The following is a 21,080-nucleotide window of genomic DNA, read 5'->3' on the forward strand; positions in this document are numbered from 1 at the left end:
AGGTTAGGCCTATACTCATTGGAATTTAGAAGATTGAAATCTATAGGATTCTGAGGGGGCTTGACACGGTAGATGCTAAGAGCATGTTTCCCCTTGTGGGGGAATCTAGAACTAGGGGGGGGGGGGCACAGTTTCAAATTACGGAGTCTCCCATTTAAGACGACGTGGAGGAGTTACTTCTTTCAGAGGGTCTTTAGTGTTTGGAATCATCTTCCCCAGAGAGCAGTGGAGGCTGGGTCATTGAGTATATTCAAGGCTGAGTTAGACAGATTTTTGATTGACAAAGGAGTCAAGGATATGGGAGGGGGGGGGGGGGGGGGGGGTGCAGACAGGAAAGTGGAGTTGAGGCCACAATCAGATCAGCCATGATCTTATTGAATGGCGGGGCAGGCTCGAGGGGCCGAATAGCCTACCCCTGCTCCTATTTCTTATGTTCTTCATAAGTAACCTATTAGTGTGTCCATACGAAATTTCTGCTATTTTAACAATTATGAGACAAAGTCTGCAAATAGACAAAAAAACAGAAATAGAAAAAAAATTGACATCCTAACACCGCAGGACTCGAATTCAGCACTCGACGTGCCTAGATAAACCAAGCGGCAGTTCCAGCCACTTCAACCTCAAGTTAAAACGGTCAATTTCAGCACTCAACCTGGATCTGATGCACAGTGAGCAGGAGTGAAAGTAAGGGAGAGGAGAAGCCCAGCCAGCGAGTGCCAGGGGGTAGCCAAGCGTCTTGAATTTCCTCGGTATGTATAACACTGGAATTAAAAGATCAAATTGGACTTTTATCAAGTGTTGTGGTGAGGTGGCGGGTGGGAAGATGCTGGATTCTTGCACACACCGATCTAGATTATCTGAGTAATGAAGTCACTGGATGAAAGGCAGCCTGTAATGTGATATTAGCTGGCACTTTAGTGCAAAAGTGTGGTGCTGTCGCCTGGGAGCTGTCACTGGCTCTGTGTACCTGAGGTGTCCGCACATGCGGCCAGCGGAAGTAACAAAAACAGACGGCGTCACAAATGTCTGACGTAAGGTGTTATTGTTGCCTTTTTTTCCCCCTTGCGCGCTTCTGATTGGCCGGCACGCTCGGCCTCCGAATGTTGAGTTTCAGTTTTGGCTGTCGCCGAGCGGTATCCCTGATTGGCGGCTGCGGCTGTCAATCACCGCGGGGGTGGGAAGCTGAGCTGATCTGACCGCCCGGCGGCGGAGAGACTTGGAGCAGCAACATCGGGCTGCAGTCGTTGGCTTTTGGTCCCGTCGCACTGCGTCGGGGGCGGGGGGTTTAAAAGAAAAATAAAAACATGAGCAAAAACATCCGAGGCGGGAACCGGCTAGCCACGGCTGCCGCGCTGGGAAACTGGCAAGAGGTGAAGCGTCTGCTGACCCAAGAGAAAGTGAATGTTAATGCGGTGAATGAATACGGACACACCGCACTGCAGGTTGGTGCCTCTTGGAAGATAATCAGGGAAGCAGTACTGTGCCGGAGCCCTGAATTACACTCTCAGCCGTTTTAGGCTAAACTCCTTGAAAATTAAATCTAGATTTAATCTTCTGCAAAAATGTAATTTGAGTTTCTTTAATTTTTGTGAAAATTTGGGCATTGATAAAGTCCTCGGAGAATTGTATTGTTGCTGAATGTACCAAATGAATAGTTCGTAATTGCAAAGCGATATTTGAGACATTTGGGACCTGCCGCTGTCTCTCTGGGTTGCGATGCCTCTGTGGGGGAAGACACCAGCTTGTTAAACCTGCCGCAGAAGATTAACCAGTTCTCCTTGCAACGGACAGCGCCTAAAGGTGTAAAAGTTTGGGCGCAGTTTTGGTTTCTAACCCACTGGGGGTCGTAACAATTTGTGAATGAAGCTGCTTCCCTGCTGGCTTCGCCCTCGGCGATGGTGAAAATCCGATTTTGAAACCCAATAACACCTTCCTTCAAAACCTTTCCCAACAACTTTGTTTTTGCCTGTAGTGACAGGGCGGAGATCGGAGGGTTAGAGCCACAGCTAAAATATCTGACAGGTTTTTTTTTAATAAATAGTAAAAGGGACAATCATTGAGAAATATGATAGCAACTCCACCTTAAATTACTATGAAAGGGCGGAGCCTGAAGTGGGGGAATGTGTGACGGGCGGCTGCCAGCTTGCTTTTGTGGGGGGGTGGGTGGGGGGGGGGGAGGAAGAAAGACGAGACCAGGGGGCAATTCAGCTAATTTTACATGCCCCTCTGCTCGATACAACCGCAATACTGCTAATTAAAAGTGAAACCAGTAAAGGTCAGCTTTAAAGCAGAGTGGGGATAAATGCAATTTAAAAAAAGGGTGGGGTTTTGTGTACAGAAGGATTATCATGGGTTTATATCATCTATCACACCATGGTAAGTTATATTTAAACAGGGGATTCCATTTCTCTCCCTCTTCTCCCCCCCCCCCCCACTTCGCCCGACCAGTACTGTGTGAGCCCAAATTAGATCATGACCAACTCTGATCCCATACGAATTAGGAGCAGGAGTAGGCCACTCGGCCCCTCGAGCTTGCTCCGCCATTCAATATGCTCATGGCTGAACTGATTACTCCACATTTCCACCTACCCCCGATAACCTTCCACCCCCTTGCTCATCAAGAATCGATCTACCTCTGCCTTAAAAATATTCAAAGACTCTGCTTCCACCACTCTTTGAGGAAGAGAATTCTAAAGACTCACGACATCCTCACCTAGTGTCCACACTCACTGATGGTGGGTGAGGAACACTGGATGGGAAACTGGTGCCAACTACAGTATTCCTTAACCAGTGCCCCTCTCCCCCTCGCTACTGAGATTAGCTACTTCAGCATCTGTGGCTTTATTAAACTGTTTGCCTGCAAAGCGTTTCTGACTGTAGGGGGGACAAAATTCTGTGCTATGTTACTGTTTTAAGGAGGGTTACTATTTTAAGATACAGTCCTGGTGGAGCGGAACATAGGAAAAAGGAGGTCATTTTGCTCCTCAAATCTGTTCCACCAGTCAGTAAGGTCCTGGCTGATCTTGACCTAACTCCATTTACCCACCTTTGTACCATATCCCTTGTACCTTTGGTTAACAAAAATCTATCAATCCCGGTTTTAAAACCAACAATTGATCTCGCATCAATTGCCATTCACGGAAAAGAGTTCACAACTTCTGCCACCCTTTGCATGTAGAAATGTTTCCCAATTTCACTCCTGAGAAGGTCTGGCTGTGGATGAAGGGGCATCTGTGCCCAAGCCTCTTCCATTCTGCCTTTGACCGTATATCTGGCCTCACACTGTGCCTTCCTGCTGGCTGAGATTAGTACATAGTCATGTGGAAGATACCCTACCATTGGCTGTTGGAAGGCACTGGACTCTGAAAGCCCATCACTGCTGTATAAAAGAAGCTGTTTTTAAACTTCTGCAGAGGATTTTTTTTTTTTTTAAAACTGATTCCCAAGTGTCTGGATTCCCATGGTAGACTTCATCCTGGCCCAGCGCCCTCAGGCCTGTTATGGAGCCAAATTCACAGGTGAAGGTAGTAATTGCGATGTCTACATCTTCTTGCAGCTGTGGGGAGAGAGATATGATTAGAATGTTTACATTATTCTACAGCTGTGAGACAGGGAAGGAGACAGACAGGGATCGACGGGCACACAGAGACATGTCCAGGATCTGATCACAAAAAAAAAAATCAATTTCAACGTGTACAGAGATCCCTTAGAAAGTCACAAACCAGTGTTACTAACACGTGACACCTTCCCACCATGCCTCCCACTTTTCTTTTTCTTCTATCCACTGATTAAAAGAAAAATCAGGTAAGCATATATAACTGGCAGCTGATCAGTTACTGTGAGTTTTCCACCTCCCTGCCTAAAGTGGTAATTACTCCCCCAGAATCCACCATTCAGCTAAATCTCCAGTTGTGCCTAACTTTGGATTCCCTCTCTATAGTGTTGCCATATCAAAAAAATCCCCACCCCCCCCCAAAACCATCCCTCCAATGCAATCAAAGCCCAGGACTACCCAACCGCCACCCCCCCCCCCCCCCCCCAAGTGCAGTTAACCTCATTTCCCCTTCCCAGTACCAAATATCTACCTACACAATTAGTGAATCTTGTTGATCTGATACAGATCAGCCATAGTCGAACGGAATGGTGGAACATGCTTGAGGAGCTGAATCACCTACCCCTGTTCCTATGTGTATTCTTTATTTACTCAGATGGTAAGGGTTAACAATTAAACACATAGATCAAGGAATATAAATAGAGTTCACATTTACAGTTTACAGAAAAATGGAGAAAGTTGTGAAATTCCATCCCAAAATACCATTTAATAAAAGGAGAATTTGATTTATTTAGTCACGATATTGTGCCGAACCTTTAACCTACCCTAAGATCAAACTAACCACCTACCCTTCATTCTACTATCATCCATGTACCTATCCAAGAGTCGCTTAAATGCCCCTAAATGTATCTGCTTCTACTACCACCGCTGGCAGTGCATTCCACGCACTCACCACTCTCTGTGTAAAGAACCTTCCTCCAATCACCTTAAAATTATGCCCCCTGGTGATAGCCCTTTCTGCCTTGGGAAAAAGTCTCTGGCTATCCACTCTATCTATGCCTCTCATCATCTTGTACCCCTCTATCAAGTCACCTCTCATCCTTCTTCACTCCAATGAGAAAAGCCCTAGCTCCCTCAATCTTTCTTTGTAGGACATGCCCTCCAGTCCAGGCAGCATCCTGGTAAATCTCCTCTGCACCCTTTCTAAAGCTTCTACATCCTTCCTATAATGAGGCGACCAGAACTGAACACAATATTCCAAGTGTGGTCGAACCAGGGCCTTATAGAACTGCAGCATAACCTCGCGGCTCTTAAACTCAATCCCCCTGTTAATGAAAGCCAACACACCATACACCTTCTTAACAACCCCATCAACTTGGGTGGCAACTTTGAGCGATCGATGGACATGGACCCCAAGATCCCTCTGTTCCTCCACACTACCAAGAATCCTGTCTTTAAGCCTGTATTCTGCATTCAAATTCTACCTTCCAAAATGAATCACTTCACACTTTTCCAGGTTGAACTCCATCTGCCACTTCTCAGCCCAGCTCTGCATCCTGTCAATGTCCCGTTGCAACCTACAACAGCCTTCCACACGATCCACAACTCCAGCAACCTTCGTGTCATCGGCAAACTTGCTAACCCAGCCTTCCACTTCCTCATCCAAGTCATTTATAAAAATCACAAAGAGCAGAGGTCCCAGAACAGAACACCACTGGTCACTGATCTCCATGCTGAATACTTTCCATTTACTACCACCCTCTGACTTCTATAGGCCAGCCAATTTTGTATCCAGACAGCCAACTTTCCCTGAATCCCATGCCTCCTTACTTTCTGAATGAGCCTACCATGGGGAACCTTATCAAACGCTTTGCTAAAATCCATATGCACCACATCCACTGCTCTTCCTTCATCAATGTGTTTTGTCACATCTTCAAAGAATTCAATAAGGCTTGTGAGGCATGACCTGCCCCTTACAAAGCCATGCTGACTGTCTCTAATCAAACCATGCTTTTCCAAATAATCATAAATCCTGTCTCTCAGAATCCTCTCCAATAATTTGCCCACTACCGACGTAAGACTGACTGGTCTATAATTCCCAGAGTTATCCCTATTCCCTTTCTTGAACAAGGGAACAACATTTGCCACCCTCCAATCATCCGGTACTACTCCAGTGGACAGTGAAGACGCAAAGATCATCGCCAAAGGCGCAGCAATCTCTTCCCTCGCTTCCCGTAATATCCTTGGGTATATCCCGTCTGGCCCCGGGGACTTATCTGTCCTCATATCATTCAAAATTTCCAGCACATCCTCCCTCTTGACCTCAACCTGTTCGAGCATATCAGCCTGTTCCACGCTGTCCTCACAAACGACCAGGTCCCTCTCACTAGTGAATACTGAAGCAAAGTATTCATTTAGGACCTCCCCTACCTCCTCCGACTCCAGGCACAAGTTCCCTCCACTATCCCTGATCGGCCCTACCCTCACTCTGGCCATCCTCTTATTCCTCACATAAGTGTAGAACGCCTTGGGATTTTCCTTAATCCTACCCGCCAAGACTTTTTCATGTCTCCTTCTAGCTCTCCTAAGTCCATTCTTCAGTTCCTTCCTGGCTACCTTGTAAACCTCTAGAGCCCTGTCTGATCCTTGCTTCCTCAACCTTAAGTAAGCTTCCTTCTTCCTCTTGACTAGCTGTTCCATATCTCTTGTCATCCAAGGTTCCTTCACCCTACCATCCCTTCCTTGCCTCATCGGGACAAACCTATCCAGCAGTCGCAGCAAGTGCTCCCTAAACAACCTCCACATTTCTGTCGTGCATTTCCGAGAACATCTGTTCCCAATTTATGCTCCCCAGTTCCTGCCTAATAGCATTGTAATTCCCCCTCCCCCAATTAAATATTTTCCCATCCCGTCTGCTCCTGTCCCTCTCCATGACTATAGTAAAGGTCAGAGAGTTGTGATCACTATCACTGAAATGCTCTCCCACCGAGAGATCTGCCATCTGGCCTGGTTCGTTGCCAAGCACCAAATCCAACATAGTCTCCCCTCTAGTCGGCCTATCTACATATTGAGTCAGGAAACCTTCCTGGACACACCTGACAAAAACTGCTCCATCCAAACTATTTGCACTAAGGAGGTTCCAATCAATATTAGGGAAGTTGAAGTCACCCATGACGACAACCCTGTTACTTCTGCACCTTTCCAAAATCTGCCTCCCAATCTGTTCCTCCATGTCTCTGTTGCTATTGGGGGGTCTGTAGAAAACTCCCAAAGTGACTGCTCCTTTCCTGTTTCTGACTTCCACCCATAATGACTCAGTAGACAAACCCTCCTCGACGACCTCCCTTTCTGCAGCTGTGATACTATCCCTGATTAGCAATGCTACTCCCCCACCTCTTTTACCTCCCTCCCTATTCCTTTTGAAACATCTAAACCCCGGTACATCCAACATCCATTCCTGCCCATGATATCCACGTCTCCGTAATGGCCACAACATCATAGCTCCAAGTACTGATCCATGCTCTAAGTTCATCACCCTTATTCCTGACACTTCTTGTGTTAAAATAGACACTTCAACCCATCATACTGGCTGCAACTTTGCCCTGTCAACTGTCTAACCTTCCTCACAGACTCTCTGCACTCGGTATCTGCCTGTTCAACAGCTACCCCATCCACTGATCCGTAGCTCCGGTTCCCATCCCCCTGCCAAACTAGTTTAAACCCTCCCGAAGAGCTCTAGCAAACCTCCCGCCCAAGATATTGGTGCCCCTCCAGTTCAGATGCAACCCGTCCTTCTTGTACAGGTCCCACCTTCCCCAGAAGGTATCCCAATGATCTATCATTGCAAAGCTATCACCCCCTCTGCATCCTAAATGATCCGAAGTTCATCCAGCTCCAGCTCCAGTTTCCTAACGTGGTCTGCGAGGAGCTGGAGTTGGGTGCACTTCTCACAGGTGAAGTCAGCAGAGACACCAGTGGTGACCCTCACCTCCCACATCCTGCAAGAGGAGCATGCAACTGCCCTAGCTTCCATACCCTCTGCACTAAATTGACAACAGAGATTTAAAAAAAAAGGAAAACCTTACCGTACCAAACCCTCCACACAAGAGGCCTTTTTTACAATATTGTCTCTACTTGCTTATCTGTTTTAAAATGCATTCCTAGGATGTGAGTGTCGCTGGCAAGGCCAGAATTTATTACCCATTCCTAATTGCCTTCAAAATGGTGGTGGGCCTTCTCCTTGAACCACTGAAGTCCATAGGTGAAGGCGCTGTTAGGTAGGGAGCATCAGGATTCTGACCCAGTGATGATGAAGGAACAGTGATATATGTCCAAGTTGGGATGGTGTATGATTTGGAGGTGATGGTGTTCACATGAATATGCTGCCCTTGCCTTTCTAGGTGGTGCAGTTTGCAGGCTTGGGAGATATTGTCAAAGAAGCCTTGGTGGGTTGCTGCAGTGCCTCCTGTACATGGCACATGCTGTTGATGCTCGGATTGATTTCATTGGCAAATCTTGTAGACCAAGGCCAGCTCCTTGGTTAAACAAAGCCTCCTAAACCCCTTTTATGCTCCTCTTTGCAGGTGATGATGCTGGGCAGCACCTTGGTCGCAGAGGAACTGCTGAAGAACGGGGCAGAGCCCAATATTCAGAATAATTGGGGCTTCACCCTGGCACATGATGTGGCCCAGAGTGGTTTCTTGGATACCATGACAGTCCTGACAAAATACAAGGCGGATGTGAATATCAAGAATGCTGCGGGCTGCCTGCCCATTCACCTGGCTGCCCAAGAGGGCTACTTGGACCTTGTCCAGTACCTGACTCCAAGGTCAGACATCTTGCACAAGAACTCCAGTGGGCAAACCCCACTGGACCTGGCAAGAGCATCCAACAGAACTGAAGTAGTGGCCTGGTTGGAGCAGCAGTTGCAGGCTATTGAGAGCCAAATCATAGTTTGATTCAGGGCCTGTTAAAAGATGCTGACATTGCTTATATGTTACCTCTCTCAATCCATGGTCTTAGCCATGCTGTGAATCCTTCCTTTCCACCATATTGGACTCCTACTTTGCACTGCTAATTGTGGACTCATTGTATATGCTTTTTTTCAAAAAAAACTCACCCACTTAGTCTTGACCCATTGTGGCAACTCCTCCAAAAACATTTGGTGGTCAACTTACCAAAAGGTTAGCCAAAATAACTTAAAAATGTGCCACTGACTATTTGTGCTGCCTAATTACGCAGCTCCTTTTCAAAAGGTTGAACAAAGAAGTGGCGCAGAACCCTCCAACATCACTTGAGCCAAGGGTGTTTTGCACACATCACCTTAAGAGCCTTGAGCTCTGCACAGCATCTTATGCAAGTGAGCTCCAATGCACATCACACCAGCGCAGTTCCACGAACTTACAATCGCATTACACGAGAAAGTACAACGGACTGCCCTTTTGACGGAAAAACGTGGTCTACGGACAGAACACTCAGGAGCCATCACAGCATTGGATGCGGAGATCTGCACTAATTGAGGGAATCTTGAGGTAGAATGGAGCCCGCTGTTCAGCTCACATGAGACACTAAGCAGGAACACCTCATGGAAAATAGTTCTAAAAGAAAGAAATCTCATGGATTAGGAAGTTAAAGCCAGAGTCACCTTGTTTTAAGTAATGTGTGTTTACAATGATTTAAAGTACTGTTAAAAAAAAAAAGCAAAGCAAAATGAGTTGTACTGTACACATTATTAGGTTTAAAGTGGCTTTGTGTTTTCTCCCTCTACTCTTAGAAGGAAACAGACAGCAGCTAATGTAGCAGTGAATTTGAGTCATTGGTGCTTTAATAATTCAGTATATACTTAAGGGAGTGCATGTTCAAGCTTATTTATATTTGAAAATTAATTACCCTTTGTCCTGAAGGTATTTCTTTAAATGTCTTTTTCCAAAATGGGAGCACACTTAACCTTTGAGTGAACAACAGTCCTGTGAATGTGAGGGGCCTTTGGCAAGTTGGTTAAAGACTATCCTGTGCAAAGGGCTATTGAACAAGATTTTCTTTAACTTTGAATTAGTATCTAGTGCTAGTGTCAACTGGATGTGGGAGCTGAATACAAATAAATGGGTAAAATAGCTTGGCCAGTGAATACCGAAGTGAAATTTTGGCATTTCAATTTCCTTGTCCTCCGATTGCTACAAAGGTGGAAACTGGCATTGCCCAACTCCACCCCCACCAGCTCTTCTGCTGCTGAAACCCTCATCCATATCTTTGTTACCTCAACACTTGATTATTCCAATGCACTCCTGGCTGGCCTCTTACATTCTACCTTCTGTGAACTTGAGATCATCTAAAACTCTGCCATCCATCTGCTTACTTGCACCAAGTCCCGTTCATCAATCACCTTAGTGCTCGATTGGCTCCCAGTCAAACAACACCTCTATTTTAAAAACTATTTTCAAATCCCTCCATGACCTTGTCACTCTAATCTCCTCTAGCCCCAAAAATCCTCGTGACATCGACACTGCTCTAATCCAGGCTTAAGTATCCCCGATTTTAGTTGATGCACCATTAGTTGGCAGCCTTCAGCTCTCTAGGCCCTAAGTTGTGAATTCCCTCCCTAAACCTCTCCACCCCTCTGCCTTTCTTCCTTTAAGATGCTGCTTAAAACCTACCTCTTTGACCAAGCTTTTGGTTATCTGCCCCAATATCTCCTTATGTGGCTGGGTGTCAAATTTTTCTTTATAATGATCCTGTAAAGCACCATGGGGTGTTTTTGATATGTTACGGCACTGTATAAATTCAAGTGGGAATCACATTTCCCTCAGAACATATTAGTGATACTGTAGGCGAAACAAAGTGCTGGAAATACTCAGCAGGTCAGAAAGCATCTGTGGAGAGAGAAACAGAGTTAACGTTTTAGGATGATGATCGTTCATCAGAAGGGTGATGCTGTCAACAACATAGGGTATCTGGAGATTATGAAGCTTTGTCTAAATGGTAGAAGTGTGCCAGTCTCTCAGTGGTGCTACTCAAATAAGGTGTTTGCAAGGTAAAGTTAATTTAACAGTTTTTTTTTTAAATGTTATCAATTCAGCTCCTACACAAAGGTGAACTTAGCAACTAGCTCCTTCTTGTGGACTAGGTGCATTGCCTTTAAATGGATCTTGGTTCTAATGGCACCAAGGCCCCAGAGCCATGCAGACTAGAAAGGCACCCTGGTTTCAATTCCAGGCTGTGCTGAATTAAGTGATCTCAGCAAAATTTAGCAGTAAAGCCACAAATGGCCTCGCTGTCCCTTGGTTGGGGAGTGGGGGAAATCAAACAGGTTCCTGCTCCTGTAATAGTCACTAAAGAATGAGAGAAAAAAATTCCAAATGATAATTTAGGAAATGGATCCAAAAAAAATGTATTTTACTTACATTCTGTTTCACCAAAGATGTAATTTAAATGCTGCATTTTGCCTTTTCTAGCAAGATGTAGATAGAGAGAGCAGATTAATGGTGGACTTCTAGATCTTGGGTCACTCTAGCCCTAACTCTTTACAGTTTCTTGTTCATCTCTCTTCCTTTCCCCGCCATTCCTGTTCTGCCTCAACCCTTTCCAAGCTTACCTTGTTCATGGGAACCGCATCCTGCGCCCTCAATTTTCTTGCCACCCACTCGGCACTTAATCCAACCGTCTGTGTATTGCGCCTCCTTATTTCATCCCCTCATTAGTAGGGCAGCATTCAGTCACTCCAACCCTGTCCTTTGGGAATCCTGCTCTGTCCCTGCACCTCACTTTCCACCTTTTGAAAAATTTACTAAAAACCCATTTCTTTGAGCTAGCCATTAGTTACCCGTCCTAAACTCTTCCTTTCTGCCTCGCCGGTCATTTTCATTTATGCCCTTTTGGTGAAGTGCATGAGGATGTTTTTACATTAGAAGTGCAATGTAGATGCATGTTGTTGTTGTTGTGAAACAGTTTGTCGTTTTAAACTATTTGGGGTTTGCATAGAGTACAAAGATTTTTTTTTTTAAATAAAAAGGGGCTACTAAATTAAGAATGGTCATTTGGGGCATGGCCCTGGCTGGCAATTGTGGAAATGCATTCCAGCTGGACTGAAGGCCTCAGGGAAATTTGTGAAGAATAGGGGACAAAACTCAGTTAGGGAGGGGACTGTTTGAAGACTTTATAGGTTGCTAGATTGTAATTTGGTTGATGTTGCACATAATTATTATATTTATGACATTGAATTTGTTGATTGATGGATATTATACTTTTTTTTAAAATCTGCAAATAAATTATATAACCTTTGTTGGAAAATTTAATATGGGCACCAGAGTGTGATATTTTCTTTCTTTACACAGGCTACACAGATAAGAAGGTCCCTGGTTTACTGCACAATCTATGCTGACAGATTGGAATTGGCGGGATGGGTGCTACAATTGGTTTCACTGCCCTGGGTGTGTGTTGGTGGAGGTGGGCAGTGGTGGGGAATAAAATGAGAAAAAAAAGTCAGCCAGCATTCCTGCTCCTGATTATGGTTTAGTGACTTTTACTGCATGCGTAACTCTCACCTTTGTGGACCTCCCTTGGGTGAGAACAGGATTGTTACCTGACTGCAATGCCTTCTTTGATTGGACAACCTGCCAACACACACAGTCTTGGCTCGCACATGAACAATGGCCATTTGCGGAGGGTTGTTGAGGGAGGGGGTGGGGGTTGGTGTCGGTGTTGAGAGTGGGGCAATAATAGAACCGTACCCAGCATGTGTTAGCACGTGTAGGAGAGAGTGAGAGAACATTGCAGATGGAAATGAAAGAATTCTCACAAATCTTTAACTATTATGCTCTACAAATATTATTGTTGGGGTTTGGAACACTCAACCTGAAAAGGTGCCGGAAGCTTATTCCATAAATTATTTTTAAAAGGAAACACAGAATTACAAAATTGTTACAGTGCAGAAGGAGGCCATTCGGCCCATCGTGTCCACATCGGCTGTAGCTGGACAGTTACTTGAGGATGAGGAAAATATAGGGTTATGGACAAAATATATAAGAAAAGGCGGTGGTTATTTATCCCCTCAAGCCAGCTCCAACTTTCAACGATACCATGGCTGATTTTCAACCAAACTCCACATATCTGACCTTGTCCCATATCCTTCAATACATCTGATACTTCTGTTTAGCAAAAATCTATCAATCTCAGTTTTAAAACTAACTGATCCAGCACCTATGGCCATTTGTGGAAGAGAGTCCCAAACTCCTTCTAAAACATTAATGTGGGATTAAGCAAAACAGACCAAATGGCCTCTTTCTGTGCTGTATGTTTCTATGATTCTGTGAAATTAAAGGGAGCTTTAAATTTCATTAGAAGAGACTTATATTCCTCCCAGTAAAAAGCTAACAGCAATACCACTGCACAATGAATAGCCACAGCGTGGTCTGATATGGTAAAAATGACTTGCACAAACATACGAGCTCTTGCTCTTGGGACTCGAGTGGCCGAGCAGAAACAGGGCACAGGCTCCCACAAGGCAATCTTCAGGCAAGTCACCTTGGACAACCCTACTGGCAAGTTGCTACAGAACTGCCAAACCAGAATCCTGACAGGTAATCGCTATAACAAGAGTAAGCATAGAACTCTTGTGTTCCCATAATTTTCACAATTATTCTGTCCTAGCATTGCCCTGTGGCATTACTTGAGTTTTAGCAGCAGATCACAATTATAATTAAGCTTCCACTCAGGGCTTGTAATTGGGAGGTGCACAGCGAGAGAGAGGAGAAGCGCTCATTCTTGGTATCAACAATCCTGCCCATTGCAAAAATTAAAATATGTTCTTGCAGTTAACTACAAAGCATGTCATTGCACCATTTATCTACATAGTAATAGTCACTGCACCACTTAGTTACTTTGCAACATTACTGCTGTGCAAAAAAAAAGACAATTTACTGTCAATCACTTTTAAGATATTTCAGCGCAGTAAGACGCTACACAAAAGTTTTATTTGTTCTTGCGGTTTTTTTTTTAAAAGAAGGAATGTTCCACAATAGTAAACCTGCCAATAATATAAAATAAAAGCAAAATACTGCAGATGCTCAAAATCTGAAATAAAAACAAAGTGCTGGAAATACACTGCACGTCTGGCAGCATCTGTGGAGAGAGAAACAGTTAACGTTTCAGGTCTGTGACCCTTCATCAGAACTGGCAAACCTGGTGAGATGTTAGCAGTAAAATTAATTGAGTCAGATCATGTGTATAAATTAACCAATCCCATGCTCCCTGTGGGAGCCACACTAGACAGCACCCATCAGAGCTTCAGTGTTGTACTGTTCTAGCTTGTCTCTGACCTCTGCTCCCTTTGAACTTGTCTCTCCACAGAGCATGTGGTATCTATGAACTTACACTGAATTACATGGAATATACAGCACAGAAACAGGACAATCGACCCAACGGTTCCATGCTGGTGTTTATGCTCCACATGAGCCTCCTCCTGCCCCTCTTCATCTAACCCTATTAACGTAACCTTCTAATCCTTTCTCCCTCACATGTTCATCTGGGTTCCCCTGAAATGCAGCTATGCTATTTGCCTCAGCTACTCCTTATGGTAGGTAGTGAGTTCCACATTCTCACCACTCTGAGTAAAGAAGTTTTCCCTGAATTCCCTATTGGATTTATTGGTGACCATCTTATTGAGATATGGAGAAAAGTTTACTTTCGAAAGTGAGGTAACGTTGAACAGGTGACATTTTTAGATTAAAAAATTAAATTACTCCAAACAAGAGCTACTGTTGGAACTATGAAGACCTTGTTTGAGTTTGTTTAAAACAATAAATAGACTGATATCTGTAATTTTTTTTTTAAACTTACATCTGCACACTTCCTGCTTGCAAAATCTTACTTCCAGTTGTCATCTTTTTGTGTCAGATTGTTTCCATTATAAATTGAATATTTATAATCAAATCAGTCCAACTTTCGGATGAGATGTTAAACAGAGGCCCCGTCTGCCCTCTCTGGTGGGCATAAAGATCCCATGACACTATTTTGAAGATGAGCAGGGGAGTTCTCCCTGGTGCCTTAGCCAATATTTATCCCTCAATTAACATCACTAAAACAGATTATCTGCTCGCTATTACATTGTTGTTTGTGGGAGCTTGCTGTGCGCAAATTGTCTGCCTCGTTTCCTACATTAGAACAGTGACTGCATTTCAAAAGTACTTCATTGGCTGTAAAGCACTTTGAAAGGTCTGGTGGTCATGAAAAGTATATAAATGCAAGTCTTTCTTTTTCTATGTCAACTTGTCACGTGGTAATTCCACACTCCCACCAGCAGTGGCACTGCAGCACCTCAATGTTGCATTTCCTACCTTCTTAGCAGAGTTTCTGCGATGTTCCAATCAACTCCACTCCTGTGCTTCCAAAATGGCTATAAGTCTTGTTATTTAACTGTAAATATAATTACACAAAATCAATGTATTATAGAAAAAGGAGAGAATGTGTGACTTTGAAATAGGGAGTTAATTACATTTATGAGCCCTGGTCCCATGAATCCCTACCCTCCAACGCCAATTCAACTGAAGACAATATTTGGTCTTGACTCCCAGTGTACACCATGGGAGATCAACTGATATACCTTAGAAGGATTTTCCATTATCTTTGGCACATGGCTGTGTTTGCACCACCCATAATTTTCCTGAGGTTGAAACATCTAAGATGTTGTGGACCTAAGTGAGAGGAGACAGATCAACACACCCCATGGAGATGAAAAAAACCTCTTTGCAACAGAATTTATCCTAAGTGAAAAGGGGGTGAGCGATGAGACAAGATTCCATTCTACAAATGAGATTACACGGGATTACACTCTACAGTTGAGAGTGCTAGTTACCACAGCAAGGTGTATGACATGTTATATTGTGTAGGTAAGTGGAGCATAGAACATTATTTCAAAGTCAGTCAAGAGGACATCTTTACATTCATAGAAACGCAACTTAAAAAGACTTTGGTAAAAAGTGACTAAGGGTGTGATAAACATTTCAAATAATTTATTGAGTTTGTGGTCAAATTTAAAGGCAAGTTTTAAGCACAGTTGGATACGAGACTGGGAGAGTTGGATGATAGGGACAAGCTTGACGGGGTTTTCGTAAACCAGACTTCCTCTTGCGTTTCTTTCAACATTTTGATTAATGGAAAATCTTTTATATAAAGTGGACACGGATGTAATTTGCTCCAAAACAAATTTTGACTGTTAAAATTTGTTTCTGTCCACTGTATGTGATGGCCTGCTGCTTATGACCCTGCACAAAGTGTGTGTTTATGTTTAGACACTGGGCAAGAGCAAAATCAAGCTTGGATACAAATTCCTCTATGCGAGTATAGCCTGTTGACACTCACCATCTCCCATATGGAAAATGGGCTACGATGGTGTACTGGCTGTCTTACTGGAAAGTAACCCAGAGGCTCTGGACCGTTACAAACAGAAGTACAATTCCCACCACAGCTGTTTGAGAATTTGAATTCAGTTTAAAGAATTTGGAAATAAACATAGAAAAGGCAGCCATTCAGCCTATCATGTCTGTGTTGGCCAAAAAAAACTACATAATCTAATCCCACTTTCCAGCTCTTGATCCATGGGTTACTGCACTTTGAGTACATACCAAGAATTTTTAAAATGCAATGATTAAATGCGATAAAAATAACTGTCATCCGTAAAAGTGACCTGTAAACAGTTGGATGGTCATAAAAACCTAACAGATTCACTGCTGTCCTTTAGGGAAGGAAACCTGCCTTCCATACCTGGTCTGGTCTCTGTGACTCCAGGCCACACCTAGGTGGTAGACTGTTAATTGCCCTCTGAGGTGACTCATTTAAGGTACAAATAATTATTGCATAAATATTATAGGCTGCCACATTTCCTGCATTACAATAGTAACTACACTTCAAAAGCACTTCATCAGCTGTAAAGCACTTTGGGGATGTCCTGTGGTTGTGAAAGGTGTTATACAAATGCAAATCTTTCTTTCATTAATATATACCATTAATAGTACTGTATAAATAAATATTAGCCTCGCCAGCAACACTCACGTTCAAAGAATGAATAAAAAGATAATGGCCATGTGGGTGAAGTACTGTTTAGCTATGCCTGGGAAACGTTACCCCAATAAGCATCAGTATCTTAAGGAGAAAAATATACTGGTAGTAGATTGCAAACTTATTAAAAATATGGAGTTTTTAAAAGCTTTTAAAAATATTATTTTAAAGGAACTTTACCTAGAAATCATATTTCAAAGTAACTTCCATTTGAAAGATCCACAATGCACAATTGATGCTGACTAAATTTCTGCTGTTGAGCAAAGAAGACTCTAATCACGTGTGTCCCGTTAAAGGCCTTTTGCGGCCTGCGATTGGTGGATGGCTGGTGGTGATCCCTGACCTTTGACCGGCTGCGCTTGGGAGGAGGGGGTCGGGTGGTGTGCATGGCAACGGCAATGGATCAAGGCCTAGAGCTCAAAATCAACCAGCGGTTCGCCGGCAGGTACGAGAAGTACCGGCAGAAGGAGGAGTTGCAACGGCGTGAGTAACAAACAGGTGTCCCTCTGAGGGAGGGAATGGTTTGGGTTCGTGTTTTGTTTCTAGCCTTGTCGTAGTGCAAAGCCTGTTGGAGTAGGCCACAGACGCCAACTTACAGAACAATAACACCTGCTTCAATTAAAGCATTGAAAATATTCAACATCTCTTAAAAACACTGTAAATATCTACATAAAGAAAAAATAAACATATAACCTATCTCTACAGTACAGATAAACGCATGTATAGAATATATTTGCATATTTTACTAAAATAGGTGTAAAGAATTTGTTTATATATATATATGTATACATAAAATGTGAAGGAACTTATATTATAAATTTTGTATATGTTAAAGTATATATATATACTTTAACATATACAAAATTTATATATATATATATATATATATATATATATATATATACATTTTTTTATGTATATATTTCGTGTTTAGATTTGTACCTAGGTAATGTTCAGAGTGAAGGAAGAATGAATCTGCAGAATAAAAGGAAGAGAGCATTTTATATTTTCAGAATTGTACTTATGGTCATTACAACGAGAAGCTCTCAGATCTCTCTCTTTGATTTTCAGTGAAGGACCGTTATGGGGACAGGGCAGGCGAGGAAGAGAGTTCCAGCTCTGAATCTGATGATGAAAGTGAAGTGGTAAGTATGCTAAAATTGTTTCTTGCTTCACCAGCTTACCAAATAATATATATGGGACAAAAAGAGAAAATTCCAGAAATATGCAGCAGTAATGGAGAGAGGGAGGATGTTAATGTTTCACAGGAGAACCTTAGTCAGAACTGATGGCTCCTGTGACTTTTCCGGTGTTTTCTATTTCTGATTGCTCGTATTTGAGATAAAGGGCCTGGATTACTTACAATTTTGAGGGGTAGATGGAGGGGGTAGGGGTAGCTGAATGCAACACAGAACCCTGTTTTCCTTTGCTTCCAATGGTCCAATGGAGACGACTGCCGCCCTTCTATTTATTTTTCCCTGAGATGAGATGCTGAAGACTAACAGGTGTTGAGAAAGAAGTCAGAATGATGCTCTCGGATGTCCCAAAGCAATTCACATAGAATAAATTCCTAAAAGGATACTGTTGCCAATAAGGTTAGTGTGGCAGACATTTTGCAGATGACAAGATGCTACAAACAGCAATGATCTGAATGATCAGTTGATCTATTTTTGGTGGTTGAGGGAGGAATGTTGGTTAGGGAATGGGAAAGTGTAAGATGAGAAAAGAGCCTGCAGTCTTTCTGGCAGTCCCAAGAATGAATACCTCTCAATTACCCAATCCTCAAATGTCTGTCCAGTTCTATCCTAAATTTTGCCATTCTGTCTGCCTCCTTGAGCAGAATGTTGCATGTGGGCAGAGGGGGGGTGCAGAGTGAGGAGGGAGAACTGTCTGCTCCTCTTCACATAGTTCCATGGGACTTTTTTAATATCCACCTGCACAGACAAACGAGGATGCAGCACCAAGTCCCGATCACCTGTCATCCCTGTGCTCACTGATGTACATTGAGACATTGCTGGATCGGAGGTCAGTTTTAAAATTTTCATTTTTGTTCACAAACACCTCCATGGCATCGCCTCTCTCTATCTTTGTAACTTCCTACAACTATCTGAGTTCCTCCAATTCTGGCCTGTTGAGCATTCCTGATTGTCATTGCTGCCTTATTGGCTGCCATGCCTTCAGCTGCCTAGGTCCTAAACTCTAGATTTCCCTCCTTAAACCTCTCCACCCGTCAACCTCTCTCCATTAAGATTCTTGTTAAAACCTACTATTTTGATTAAGTTTTTGGTCATTTGTCCTACAATTTCCTTATGTGACTCTGTCAGATATTGTTTCATAACGCTCCTGTGAAGTGCCTTGGGATGTTTTGCTATGTTAAAGGCACAACATAAATGCAAGTTCTTGTTGTCCACTCCAACAGTGTAATGCTCCCTCAGCACTGTATTGACGTGTCAGCCCACTTTATATGCTGGAGTAGGATATGAACCCAAGAGCTGATTCAGACTCCCGTGCAATTGCAACTGAGCCAAGTTGCAGCTGGCCTGTAATTTGGGTCAGAGTGATCACTGAATGACACCAGTACTGTAAAGAATCCTTGCAAGTTCAGTTGGTGATGGAACTGTTGGGTAGCTTTGAGATATCTTTCCACAAAATGGATATGAAGTAAATGCCTAACCTCATTTTGGCATTAAAACGTGACCAAGTTGTTCAATCAGGATAGCCAATGTTCTTTGACCCCTGCTATGACCGTTCCAGTTGCTTGTGTGCCAATAGCCAGTCTTCAATTCAGTCCATTCCACGAGGTCTTTCCCAGAGAGGACTCATGCCGTCACCTAAAACTGACCACAAATGAGGTAAGATCGGGAAAGTAATTCCACTTCAACTAAAATTAGGAGAGTTGTTTTTCCTCCCAAATGAATGACCCACTAACACAATTGCAAGTTTCAAAGCCATGTTATTTTAGCAGCGAGAATATTTTTCCACAGTGGTTCCTGGTTTTGGAATTCAGGTCACGTCAAATGTGTCTGACCACTGATCTTTTCCATAAGCCATTGATGCTTAGCCCTTTCTCTACTTATTTAAAAGGAAACTGACCCCAAACTGGATGTAAACTTCTACAGGACATTATCTTTGTTGAAGAAGAAGGATCCCAAAATCTACCAAAAAGATGCACAGTTTTATACATTGGAAGGTAGGTGTTGTTGAGGTTTGACGAGCAAATAGTAGCTATCTGGTTATTTTATTACATCTGAGCAACTTTGAGTGCCTAAGTGTTGTGATATTTTCTCCCACTATCAGGTCATTTAGGAAACTTCAGCGATGGCAATGTTTTCTCATCCCTGTCTCCCACATCTGCTGTTGAGGAGTTTCAACTAATCTATGGCACACCTCTTTAACATGCTGTTATCATACCTGTGGTCGCTGATCTATATTGGCTTCCGGACTACCATTGCATCATTTTAAAATTCTAATCCCCATTTTCAAATCCTGCAGTGGCCTGACCCTTCCCTATCTCTATAACCTTCAGTCCTACAACCCTCTTAAGATCCTTGAACTCTGACCCCTTCTGCATCCGCCAACTCCCTTCGCCCCACCATTGGCAGCTGTCCTTTCAGTCATGTAGGCCTTAAGCTTTGGAATTTCCTCCCTAAACTCTTTTTTTCAACCGCCACCCCCCCCCTCCTTTAATACCCTCCCTAAAACTTACCTGCTTGACCAAGGTTTTATTCACCCACCATAATATCCTCCTTCTTTCGTTTATGTCTCAATTCTTGTCCACTTACTCTCCTGCGAAGCACCTTGGGCCATTTTCACTATATGAATGCAGGTTGCTGTTTATGGTATTTTGCCCTTTGTTGAGGACAAAAAGAATTTTCATTTAAATAGAGCCTTTCACAATCTCATGATGTACTAGTGTGCTTCACAGCCTGTGAATTGCTTTTGGAGTACAGTCACTGTTATTACATATACAAACACAGGGATAAATATTGGCTAGGACACTGGAAGAACTCCTCTGCTCTTTGTTGAATAATTCCATGGACTCTTTTTTACGTCCATCTGAAACAGGGCCTTATTTAACATCTCATCTGAAAGACGATACCTTTGCTAATTAAGCACACCCTCAGCATTACACTGAAGTGTCAGCCAAGATTTCGTGCTCGAGACTTGGCGTGGGGATTGAGCCTGTAACACTCTAACTTCTGAGAAAGTGCTGACACTTTGTGGAACCTATAGAAGTGATGGTTATGCATCCATTCGAATACCAAGCCAAGAATCACTGTAATGTTTCCATCACACCTGCAGGTAGTAACCAAATTTGAGTATTGCTGGTAAGCAAGCACTGGAAATATTTGGTTGAGCGATGCACTGGATTGCATTCATCTATAAGAACATAAGAAATAGGAGCAGGAGTAGGCCATTCGGCCCTTCAAGCCTGCCCCGCCATTGAATAAGATCATGACTGATCTGCCCCAGACCT

At 43.2% G+C, this 21,080-nt stretch overlaps 2 protein-coding genes and 1 long non-coding RNA gene across 4 annotated transcripts in view; 2 read left to right on the forward strand and 1 right to left on the reverse strand.

Moving 5' to 3' along the window:
• Positions 1-391: 391 nt before the first annotated feature.
• Positions 392-16,870, reverse strand: LOC137355708 (uncharacterized). Its single transcript, XR_010970958.1, has 3 exons — positions 16,784-16,870; positions 14,884-14,962; positions 392-3,556 (listed from the first exon to the last, which is right to left on the reverse strand). It is a non-coding gene; the product is annotated as an uncharacterized lncRNA (long non-coding RNA).
• Positions 1,129-11,849, forward strand: LOC137355707 (cyclin-dependent kinase 4 inhibitor D-like). Its single transcript, XM_068021155.1, has 2 exons — positions 1,129-1,442; positions 8,137-11,849. Exons 1-2 carry the CDS (start codon positions 1,305-1,307, stop codon positions 8,509-8,511), a joined length of 513 nt encoding a protein of 170 aa, XP_067877256.1. The 5' UTR covers positions 1,129-1,304; the 3' UTR covers positions 8,512-11,849.
• Positions 16,871-16,952: 82 nt separating the features above from the next.
• kri1 (KRI1 homolog) overlaps positions 16,953-21,080 on the forward strand; it is a 29,397-nt gene continuing 25,269 nt past the window's right edge. For both annotated transcript variants that reach the window (XM_068021156.1, XM_068021157.1), the window contains exons 1-3: positions 16,953-17,086; positions 17,675-17,748; positions 19,688-19,793. In XM_068021156.1, coding sequence (XP_067877257.1) covers positions 16,990-17,086; positions 17,675-17,748; positions 19,688-19,793 — 277 coding nt within the window. In that variant the 5' untranslated portion in view covers positions 16,953-16,989. The remainder of the gene's footprint in view (positions 17,087-17,674; positions 17,749-19,687; positions 19,794-21,080) is intronic.

The sequence above is a fragment of the Heterodontus francisci genome, chromosome 43 (assembly GCF_036365525.1).
Source record: "Heterodontus francisci isolate sHetFra1 chromosome 43, sHetFra1.hap1, whole genome shotgun sequence".
NCBI lineage: Eukaryota > Metazoa > Chordata > Chondrichthyes > Heterodontiformes > Heterodontidae > Heterodontus > Heterodontus francisci.

Bases quoted from the DNA above. Each gene is read 5' to 3' on its own strand.
- LOC137355707 (XM_068021155.1), top strand. From the start codon at position 1,305: ATGAGCAAAAACATCCGAGGCGGGAACCGGCTAGCCACGGCTGCCGCG. The intron at 1,443-8,136 runs GTTGGTGCCTCT...TCCTCTTTGCAG, and splicing joins ACGGACACACCGCACTGCAG to GTGATGATGCTGGGCAGCAC.